General features: G+C 42.2%; 1 protein-coding gene across 4 annotated transcripts in view; it reads right to left on the bottom strand.

The window, feature by feature from the left end:
- Nucleotides 1–12,213, bottom strand: part of PLD1 (phospholipase D1) — a 123,476-nt gene that overhangs the window by 13,239 nt on the left and 98,024 nt on the right. For all 4 annotated transcript variants that reach the window (XM_034780858.1, XM_034780859.1, XM_034780861.1 and 1 more), the window contains one exon: nucleotides 1,308–1,418. In XM_034780858.1, the coding sequence (XP_034636749.1) occupies nucleotides 1,308–1,418 (111 nt within the window). The remainder of the gene's footprint in view (nucleotides 1–1,307; nucleotides 1,419–12,213) is intronic.

The raw sequence follows: 12,213 nt of genomic DNA on the forward strand, positions 1-12,213 counted from the left end.
TGCAGATTCACTTCCCTGGTCCACCACTGACTTCCTCAATGACCTTATACAAATCAGTTAGTCTTTCTGTGCCTCAGCTCCTCATCTGTGAAATGGGGATAATAGCACTGTCCTGCCTCACAGAGAGGTTGAGAGGATTAATACATTAAAGATCGTCATGGATTCAGATACTACAATAATGGGGCATGGATAGATAAATAAACAGACATTGGGTTGGGGCCCCATTTTGCTACAGTTTGAAAGAAACATTTTTGCTGAACACAGAACAGCAATGACACAATAAGATCACAGGGTTTAATCACTACAAAAATCTCAAAACCCAGAATGTATGATTTTTTGTTAGGATAAGAAAAAAATTAAGTGACTGTTTTCAACATCGGCATAGATAACGGCCTCAAATGAGCAATCCTCAGAATTGTTAAAAAAACAACTGATTTTGTGGCTATGGCAAAGCATGAAGCATACGCAAGTTAGAGCCTGCTTCCCAAGCATGTAATTATCTCCAGATAATTATTTGGCATTATTGCCATTGTGAAACCCTTACTTTGACACATGAGGTGAAATCCTGTCTCACTGAAGTCAATGGGTGTTTTGCTATTGACTTTACTGGGATCAGTATTTCACCCATGCTGTCTACAAAGTCATAAATCTACATGCTTTCAGGGTTGTGGGACTATTCTGAGTCAAGACGCAAATAAAGCTACATCCTGTACAATGTTTTCCTGGATGACAACGTATTATTTTAATTAAATGGTGTGTGTGTGTGCGCTCAGGGGGAATAATTATTCTTGATTAATCTCCCTCTTTAAACACTAACAAGTAAAAAACATCCAAACAATAGATGGAAACAGATACAGAATAAGTGTCTTCATTCAGCCATTTATTCCTGCATTTATAAGTCCATTCATACAGAGGAGAATTATGCAAGTTCTAAGATACTATTAAGTGAGTCCACTGCGCATCGATGGAAGACCAAACACTTTGATATGTAGGGCTGGGAATGTAGCAGAGCCAAGAAGGCAGCTGGAAGACAAAAGTTGCTAGAGGTTCTGGAAGGAGAAATAGTAACGGAGTGGCCTTGTATTTTAATCCACATTTAGAGTTCTGTACTGGTACATTAATTACTGACTTCATCCAAAGCCTATTAAAGTCAATGGGGGGGCTGCAAATTAGGCTTTATATTAATATTAACATTTCAAAATTTACAAAAGGAGAATAAAATAAAGAACTATCCTGCTGAGGGTCACAGGATGTGCTCAGCACTTCATTGAACCAAACTGCCATTGCCTTGCATCCGTGGTACTTACTTCGATATAGATGTAGTGTTTACTGTTTTCTATCACGCTAACATAAGCATTGTGGATGGATTCTTCATGGTACTTGATACCAGCTGACCAATCTGCAGCAGAACGGAGCACCTGTAAAGAGACCGATTAGCTGTTTTAGTTCTGCCCTGATATAAGATGGCACTGGCACTAACTGTTTTGAACTGGTTGGTTTATTTTTCATGCTTTCACTGTCTTATGTAACACACACAACATTTGCTAACTACATGTTATATGTATAACAAAGGGAAATAAAGCTTAGAAATACAGTTAAAAAATTAAAACAGTCTGATGAAAATATAAAGGCCTTGATTCACCATTTTGTTACCCCAATTTTATGCCAGAGTAATGTCAGTAAAGTCAATGGAATTATACTGGTGTAAAACTGGAGACACAGAGTGGCAAATCTGGTTGCAAAAGTCTATTACTTACTGTAGTTCCTGTAATGTTGAATTGCCTTTAATATATTTTCTCAAGGCTTGATCCTGAGCTCATTGAAGTCAATAACAAAATTCCCATTGACCTCTATGGTGCCAGATGAAGCATTTATTTCTTATGCACAGAGACACATGCCATCAATTTTACAGCTGAAGTACCTACTGAAATCAGTGAGTTTTGCCCCAAAACTGATGGTGCATTATAAGACACAGGCCAATGGCACCAAATTTTAAACAGGAATGGCAGTCTCTCCCTAAACAAGTACAGTCATTTACATTTTTGTGAAAAATTCTTCCCAAACTGGTCAAATCTGTCAGATTTGTGATTTTTTTAATTTAATTTGCAGTAGGTCAAATTCACATGAAAATGTTTTCTGACTGTCAATCAGAACAGGCATTTCTGAAGTAACAGACATTTCAAGATCCTCCGAGTATATTATTACATCCCCAATGTAGCACGAAAGCTTTTGTCAAAAGGCAACCAAACTAATATGGGGAAATACCCTTTGCTCACATTCTCTCCCATGTTTAATCTTGCCCTTTGCTGAAACTCTGGTTTGTGCTTTCTCATAGTTTCCTGCCTCTGTTACTATAAACTCCTACTCACTGTCCTTTCCCCAATCTCATCTCTCTCCAGTTCAGTGAGTGCAAACCTCCACTGCCTACATAGTCTTCCCCACCTTCTGCTCTGACCAGGCCTCTCTCTTTTTAAGATCTCTCCAGTTGATTTCTCTTCTTCACCCATATTCAATTCAAGCTTCTGCTCCTCACCTCACTATTCTATTCCAATATCTCCGACCTCATCTCCTCCTACATGTCATCCGACCCTCGGGGCTCCACCCGAGCTCGCCCCTTACCATTTCATTCCTCTCCTTCATGCACACCATACCTACGCCTGGAGCAACCCTTCAGTCAACATTATGTCCACCATCTTGGCTAACACTGGGAACTGAACCAGGAACCTGTAGAGCTAAATTCCTTGGGCTAAAGGAAAAGGGGCAAGTCCTGAGCTAAATTATCATAGCTCAACAAGCTTCAATGGAGCAATGATGATTTACACCAGTTAAAGATCTGGCCCCTAGTCCCTATGGCTGAGATCTGTACCAGACTCGCACGCATGTTTTCTCCAGATAGAAAAAGTTCATCCAAGTATCTGATACTCACAGCAAAGTCAAATTCTGGACAAATCCCCACTTCTGTGACAGCTGTAATGTTGGCCAACAGCAGGATTAAACTGGGGCCCTCTTGTGCTGAAAGTATAAATTACTGCAGCTTGAGCTGAACAGCCAGCCTCTGTAGCTAGAGGCTGTAACAAACTCGCATCCTTTATGGATTGGGCGCAGAGATGGACACATTACCCACCCTGACCAGTGGGTTACATCAGCATGTGTTAAGTGACTTTCATGGCATACTTAAACTCTTTGCATGAAGCCCACCTCCTTCTTCAAGGTCTGTGCCTGGCTCACATCCCCACTGCATTAGTCACATCCCCACTGCATTATCATCCCCACTGCATCAAGTCAGCTGTTCTAGATGGAAAGCTGGCTGATTTTTTACAACCCACAGCCCAATCTTCATGCTGTCTTGTGAAACTCCCTTTTCCTACGCTGATTGTTTTCTGTGTGCTCTCCAGTGCAAAGTTCTCTTCTGCAGGTTCCAGCATTGAAGGAAACAGCCATGATTCCTTACGGAGAGCCATTGGCAGCTGCAGGAGCCAAATGCTAAGTCTGGGAAACAGTTCTGCAGCGGAGGATTCTTGCTTTTTGCTATCTAGCCCCCTCACAGTCTGTCTCTGGCCAGTGGGCCAGCATTGCCTGTAAACAGTTGTGTGATGTGGTAGGTGTGAAACTGCACATTCACCTAAGATAGGATCAGTTCCTTCCTTGAGGGGATAGTTTACCATGTTGGATGCATCTTATTCTATGATTTATCTCTCATTCTAGTCATGGGCTACATTTTCTGGTATGTAAATAACAACGTACAAATCAACCACAGCTGTGTTTAAGATGTGTTTAATGAAACAAGAATATCCTTTCCATGTTCTAATATGTTTTCATAAATAGCTGGATTTTCTTGGAATTTACGAATAGGAATACATGGGCAGCATATTAGCCAGCAAAATATATTTTTGAAACTGGCATAACTGATATAAATATATTTCTGACACACACTATCCCAGACAGTGTGACAGCCAAGGAGACCTCTGACTAAATGAAAGTTCAGGCAATGGCTTAGCATGCCGTGTGAATCCAAATGGGATCACTTGGATATCACCTATTTAGCTTCCTTTTAAATGTCTGACTCATAAAACCCTTATCTGCCAAATAAAAAAAATAATACCCAAGAATGAAGATTTATCCAGATGACAAGGACTCTTGAGAATCAAGTCTGTAGTAGGTCTAAATGGGCTTAGCTCCATGGAAGTCAATGGAGATATGCTGATTTACACCAAGTAAGGATCTGGCCCTGATTATTGTATATTTAAGTCAATGGTTTCACTTTGGATTTGGAGTGCTGCAAATGAGAGCAGAATTTGGTCCACAGTGTGTCAAAGAGGAAATCAGAAAGTGATACCTCATTTGTGTGATGTCTTTAGAGTCACAGAGGTAGGGAAGCATCTAAAGAAGCTACAGAGGGACCTGATCTTGTAAACACTTCCTCTAGTGCAGTGCTTCTCAAGCTATCTGATGTGGGGGACCGGCAATTTTTTTCCCCAATGTGCCAGGGACTGGTGCCATATTATTATCCTATTCGACACTCTTATGAGGAAACTCGCCGCGGACCGGTAGCCGATGGCTCATGGACCGGCACCGGTCCGCGGACCACCACTTTGAGAAGCACTGCTCTAATGCATGCACTTCTCCTCTGCATAATCCCACTGTCTGCAATGAAGCTCTGCAATGGAGTGGTTGCGGAATTTGACCATAAACTTAAAACTAGAACAAAAGTGAGGCTTAGAAATAAGATAATGGTGCCTGTCTAGGCAGATTTTGGAAGTGTGGGGGAAATGCTGGCTGAAAACAAATGGGATAAAAGCAACAACCAATTTGTCAAGAAGTTGCATTTAGCAAAATACAAAACCAACCAACCAAACCAGGAGTAAGTGGGTCATTGCAAAAGAACAAGAGCGTCTAAAGTAAGAAACAGTGATGTAAAAGATATGCAGCAGAGGTACCATACAGAGCAGCAATAGAAAGAGTACAGCATGAAGCTTGCAATGGGAAGGAAAGGAAGATTGCATAGGTGGTTTCAACAAACAAGACAACTTTCAAATACATTAGGAAAAGGAGTTTAAAGAGACATTCAGACCTACCATAGACAGAGTGATTTATTGATCAAAAATATAGTTGTTAAAGAACCCAGTAGTTGTGTGTCACTCTATCTATATAGGAGATTGAAGGCAAATGTCACAAGAGAGGGAAAAAAATTCAGAAGGAAATCTGGATTATGCCAAACCAAGTGAACAGAAAGTAAATCTGATGAGTGAAAACCCCCCAGAGCAGAATGGGATCCATCCCAGGATTTTAAGGAGAGTGTGAAAGAACTTGGCAAACTTTTAGTAGATGTATTTAATAGGAACTCATTGGATATGCATAGTTCTAGTTCTATACATAGTATTCTTACTCTGGAAAAAGACATTATTCAAAAAGCCAAAGTTACAGCAGACAGAAACCAGCACAATATGGGACTTGAAGAGCTTTGATATTTAAGCAACAACTAGAGAAACTATGGCTGATTTTTTTGTTTTCTTTTGTTTGTCAAAGAGTTTCTCTGGAAAAAAAAGGGAGAATTGAAGAGAGCATCTCATTGTAGTACACATTGTCCTGAAGGACTGTGAAGTAATAAGACAGGACACTGCAATGATATTCTACTAGTAGAACAGAGGGAAGGAATCTTAAAGGAAATTAGTCTGCTTACCCATGATGAATAGTGGGTATATAAAGAATAACATAGCCAGGGTAGCAACAAGAATAACTAATTTTAAAAAGCTACCACTTTAAATTATACTTCCACCCATTTTAATGCCCCTTTACACTACCAGAGGTCCTCTTGTATATGAGGATCAGGCCTTTATATTTTAAAGCACTGCCCAGCCTCTTGGGAGTATCTGATGATGTCTGGGCCAGGAGGGAGCAGCCACCTTCTGCTGCTGCTAGGAATGATCTTTCTGTGAGTATGGGGGGAAATTCTGGCTGCCCAGATAGCATCTGCTGCTGCACCAATGCTCCAGATGATGGGCTTCCAATGAGCATCAATGTTCTCTACTCTTCTCTGTTCTCTCATGCTGGTCACACACTCCTGGGCCTCAACCGCCATGCCCTGCAGCAGTGAAACTCAGAGCTCAGCTGCCTATCCTGGGTTTGCTGGTATAGTTGGCTGCAGCTCCTCCACGAGGCTTCCTCACCCCTCTGCTGCGAAGGTGTAGTGGCACAGTGCATGCAGCCCACTGGCCAGAAGCTACCAACGCAATCTGCAGCAATTAGCAGCAGGGAGCATATGGCAGTGGGCTTCATGGGTGCCAAAAGTCAGCCTTGCCTGAGGAATTCGATCCAAAATTTAACTCTTTTACAAAAACATTTGTAAAATGTTTCTTTCATAGCACCTGAGCCACCAATATTTAAAGGGTGCTTTAGAATAGATGGCTAACTTTCCCAGTGTCCCCAACAGAGTAATTTCTGCTTTCCAAATAAGTTGTTCAGTGTCGGTACCAATGCAGTGATTTCAACAGCTCAAAAAACCCTCCATTAGCAGCAGTAGTTGCTGTTCTGCTGGAGACAAGGAATAAATCAATGTGGGGTTGGTTTTTTTTTTTTCCATTTTATACTTGATGTCATAAGCCTCTCTCAATTTGAAAAATGGTTTTACCACTCAGAGACAAACTAATGGTTGGCTGGAAAAATCATCCAACAAGAGAACCGCCAGATCAGAAAGAGATTGATCACTTTCAATCCCACAGCTTCACAACTAGCCAGTCCAGACGCCCCCTCTCCTTTTAAATTCTCTTTTATCCCCTCCCTCATCAAATCATCACGCCAGCTTGACAGGTCACAGCATTTTTGCTCCAAACTCTAAAGGAATTCCTTCTCTGCCATTCCTCCCTGTAGCAAAGTCCTTTAGTCAAAGATAGAAGTTATTAACTAAACAAAATTTGAGGGTTCTGCTTCTCACTAAAATCAGTCAACATGAGTCCAGCAGGGTCACATAACACATTGATGACAGGTTTTAAAAAGATACATTTCAGGGTAGACACACATTCAGCCATCTATCTATGGTACTTTTATGGCCTCCATTACCATCGTAGCTGAGCTCCTCACTATCTTTAATGTATTTATCCTCACAACACCCTGTGAGGTAAGGAATTACTTTTATTCCCATTTTTCAGATGAGGGACTGAGGCACAGAGAGACTTAGGGCCAGAGTTTCAAAGGTACCTGAATACCTTTAAAAATATGGCTCTAAGTGACTCACTGAACATCACACAGGAAGTCTGAGGTCAACCAAGGGCTTGAATCCAAGTCTCCCAAATCCTAGGCTACTGCCCTGACCACTGGAACATCCTCTCTCTTGTATGCATCATCATCTTGGTAATATTTGTATATTGTAATGAATTGGCTTGTGTCTGCATGTGAACATGTGTGCTATCACCCTCTACTGGATGGAACCAGAACTGCTCAACTCTGTATCATGGGAACTATACTGTTAACAGTAAAATGTGATTCTCTTTTAGCAGGTGTCTGTGCCTTTGAAACAGGAAGATTTCAGTTGCAACGCCGTTTATTTCATAAAGGTCTGAGTGGTCACCGTATGCACCAGGGTAATACCTGAAGTTTAGGTTGCCACAGATTAATTATGATATATACGTGCTCTGAACTTTCTTTTAAATTAATATTTACTTATTACTAATATGTAATTTACCACTCTTGTCAAATTGTCCTCTCTTGTCAATGCATTCAAAATTAATAAACTGAAATGCAAAATCCTTCAGTTTCAGAGAAAAGGTCTGCATACTACTTAAGCATATTACACAGAAACAAGCACTGGTGTTCTCTCCTCTCCCTCCCCTCTCAGCTCTGCAGTCTCCCATCACTCATGCAATTTTTATGCAGGTGCTGTCATCCCTTTAACCTCTTTAATCCAAGCAACAACAACACCACCAGTATTTACTGGGAGTTATTCCATAACTACAAACAATACGTACTGTGGAGCAAATTTCTAAGAGCTAATACCTTGTGTCACTCAGGGTGCATGATGATTCATTGTGTCTTACAGTATGAACAGGGTGTGATGTTGTCTCACCATGTCACAGACTTACTGTGTCTTGCTTGGATAATAACTGGAAATTAGAGCTGGAAAAACTGAGAGTGATTTTAGTTTGGTGACTCCCTGTCAAACAAGTTTGGCTCATGCAAAAATCAAAGGTGCTATGATAATTAAACCCCAAACTTTGGGAGAGAATGCTTGACTCAACCCACAAGCTGTCTAACTCCCTCCTTCCTTTCTAACTCATGTCTTCACATCTTTTCCTGTGCGTTCCCTCAGGACTGACTCGACTGCCCCATGATGCAATCCAAACCCCACCCAGACCTGTTTTGCTGTGCTTTCACCCTGTCTTCCTGCCAACAGCTCCTTACAACACATTTCTTCCAGAAGGCCTATGAACCCCAGTTCTCCCCTCAAAGAAGTGACAACAAAACAGATGGAGGGAACAGACCAAAACCTGTGAAACTAACAATTAGAGGCCGCTATGATAATACAGATAAAACATCAGCATCATGGCTCAGTCAGTAGGCTTTCTGTGGCAATATCCCACCCCCCACCCATCCTTCATCTAATCAAGTCCAGAATTTCAAAAGGGCTCAGTCAGCACTCACAACTGGAGTCAGATTTTCAAACAGAGAGTTCAGCTCCCATTCACGCAGATAAAAGAAGTGGCCAGATTTTCAACAGTGCCAAGCACTCAGCAGCTCCCATTAAATCTATTCATTAGATTTTACTCTTCTTGGAGCAGGGAATTTGACTCCGATTTGCCTGTAAAAGGACTCTATCCTACCACTAGTGCTACATAAACAATGATCATAAATGTTTCTGGGTTTGACCCATCTCTACTAGAGGAAGGATTTACATAAAAACATATCCCTCCTGCCCTTCTGGGTAAGAGTGCCTGTGAAAGACTAGAGGGACTCTGTTCATGTCTCGAACCATCACTGCAGTCAAACTGAAAGGTAAATGAGACGCCTGCATCCTGCCCACAGTAACACTGTTTAGACAGACGAAGATCAGCTTTACATCAATGGAGTGTCTTGCAGTGGGGAGCTGATAAGAAAGAGAAAGGCAGGTTCCATGATGGACCCAGCTGCCTCAGTAGTATAGTTGGAAATACCAGAGGTGATGATTTGGGTATTTACACAAGGAAGCTAAGTAACCAAGCTGAGACCCTGGGTCTGTGCATGTATGGAGGGGGGGAGGGGGGGGAGAGGAGATTAAGGGCCAGATTCTGACTCTTATCTGACTGCTATGCGGCGCTCATTACCTGCAGCCCTCTCCATCTGATCTCTGCCTGCAAAAGCCAGAATCTCCACCATCATCAGTAATAGATGTCGAGCCAGTCATTAACCTTCAGCTATAATTTCAACACACATAACATCTTTTAGAACACTGCTTAGTAAACTGCATTTCCATTGCCAGCCAGAGCTCCCTGCACTTAAGGCTTCTTGTATGGTTTCCTAGTAACCCAGCTTCCTATTGTGTGCGGTTCCATTAGACAAACAAATCAAAATCAGGAAAACAAGCAAATTACATGAGCATGCATAAATATGCTGGAGTGGGTCATCTTGCAAATACAGACTAAGGCCTTGGCTACACGCGCGGATTCACAGCGCTGCCGTGAAGCGCGAGTGTAATTGCGCCGCCAGCACTGTGAGAGCTGTCTCGCAGCGCTGCAAGTACTCCATCTCTCCGAGGGGAGTAGCTTGCAGCGCTGCGAGGGAGCGTGTAGTGCTGCAGGCACTGATTACACTGGCGCTTTACAGTGCTGCACTTGCTGCGCTCGGGGGGGTGTTTTTTCACACCCCTGAGCACAGCAAGTGCAGCGCTGTGAATTGCCAGTGTAGCCAAGGCCTAAAAGGCTCTCCGGCTCACTGCCTGCTGTGACGTTGTGCAGTCTATATGGTTTTATAAAAACATGATAATAAGTGAATATAATGTCACTGAGATAGTTTTAGAAAAATATGGTAAAAAGTGAACATAACGTAACTGGGATATGCTTCATGCAAAAGGTCTCTTGTAAGGTATCATTACAAAGCTCATAATCTACTGAGTGTGATCATCCTATTTGCAGAAATGTACCACTCTTGTATCTAAAACTAGAAATATAAAATGTAACTCTGAGGGCCTATTGTAATTGTGTAAAGTGTGGACCATTAATGATGGTTTGGAATCTTGATGACTCCCATTGTCTGCAGATGGCTGTATTTACCTGTGAGTCTTCCTGTATATGTGTGTGCTGGCAACTGAGTAATGAAGTCTTGCAGTGACATGTGATCATGTCACCTGAACTGGAATCCATCTTTAACCTGGTGCTTTTCCAGTGACGGGGGGTGGAAACCCAGAGGGACAAAGGGTTCCCGCCTTATGCAAAAGATATATAAAGGGGTGGAAGAGAACAAGGGGGGAGAGGAGCCATCATGAAGAATCCCCTAGCTATCACCTGAGCTACAACAAGAGCTGTACCAGGGGAAAGAATTGTGCCCAGGCCTGGAAGGTGTCCAGTCTGAGAAAAAACTTACTGAAACATCTCTGAGGGTGAGATTATCTGTATTCAGTTTGATTAGACATAGATTTGCGCATTTTATTTTATTTTGCTTGGTGACTTACTTTGTTCTGTCTGTTACTACTTGGAACCACTTAAATCCTACTGTCTGTATTTAATAAAATCACTTTTTGTTTAGTAATTTACTCAGAGTATGTATTAATACCTGGGGGAGCTGTGCATATCTCTCTATCAGTGTTATAGAGGGCGAACAATTAATGAGTTTGCCCTGCATAAGCTTTATGCAGGGTAAAACGGATTTATCTGGGTTTAGACCCCATTGGGAGTTGGGCATCTGAGTGCTAAAGACAAGCACACTTCTGTGAGCTGTTTTCAGGTAAACTTGCAGCTTTGGGGCGAGTGATTCAGACCCTGGGTCCGTGTTGGAGCAGATGGGAGAGTCTGGCTCAGCAAGACAGGGTGCTGGAGTCCTGAGCTGGCAGGGAAAACAGGAGCAGAGGTAGTCTTTGCACATCAGGTGGCAGCTCCCAAGGGGGTTTCTGTGATCCAACCCGTCACACCTGCTTCTACTACACAGCAGGATAAATACTACTTGCTATGTGCAGGTACATTAGAAGGGATATTGCACTCCATGAACATTCAAGGGAGAAACTATGTTTGCAGCAAAACATGTTTTTACATGTGTACAGCTTTATGCAGCTCATGGATGAGCCAGGCTGACAGCTCTCAAAAGGCTGCAGTCTGCCATTAGAGATGAGCTTGTGTAATTTGCAATGAATAATTTACAAGATGTCTATAAGCAGATCAAAATTTTCTGGAAATATATTCATTACTGGCATTTCTCAACCAATTTCTTTGTTTTTTGCTTAGTGTTTTTTCTGTTGATTGATGGTTAATGGTTCACTGGGTTTGATACTTAACATTTTGTATTCAAGCTCTGTTGGTGAGTTCTGACTGGTCACATAAGTCACCTGAGTATTCATTATGTTTTCTGATTGAATCAGCATAACTCAACATCAGGAGGCAGGCTCAAGAAACACACTAGAGATGCTCAGGATGGGTCTAGGTTAGAAAATTGCACTGGTATGATGGACAGGGTGCAAACTGTAACAGTGCAGACCATCCACACTGGGCATCCTAGTTCTGGTGCATACAGAGCACCATATCCACATGCGCGCGCACACACACACACACACAGCCTCATATGGCATTTGCTGCAAGTGCTGCAGGGTCTCTCAACATTTGCACCTACCCCACAACTCTCCATGCAGCTCCCTGCAGCAGGTACCTAATGTCTAAAGAACACTTACACCTGTTCACGATGGATCTGTCCATCACAAGGAGCAGCATACTTGCAGGTGGGTGTGGCAGAGAGTTTCCAACCTTTTCTCAAGCTGCTGCCAGGTGGAGTCTGGGCTGAAGAACTTATTTTGGGCATTCTAGGCACTTTTTTCCTGCTCAGCTTTGACCACCTGTATTTGACACAAGCTCTCTCTCTCTCTCTCTCTCTCACACACACACACACACACACAAACACACACAATCCTGTCACTTCCTAGGCACACTTCCTAAGCACTTCCATTTCCACCCTGCATTCCTAACATGTCTAGTTCTGCTGTTTAATAATCACATTTAACATATGCATTCAGCACAACTAATGGAGTTTAAAATGTCATTTGTA

Source organism: Trachemys scripta, chromosome 9 (assembly GCF_013100865.1).
Source record: "Trachemys scripta elegans isolate TJP31775 chromosome 9, CAS_Tse_1.0, whole genome shotgun sequence".
NCBI lineage: Eukaryota > Metazoa > Chordata > Testudines > Emydidae > Trachemys > Trachemys scripta.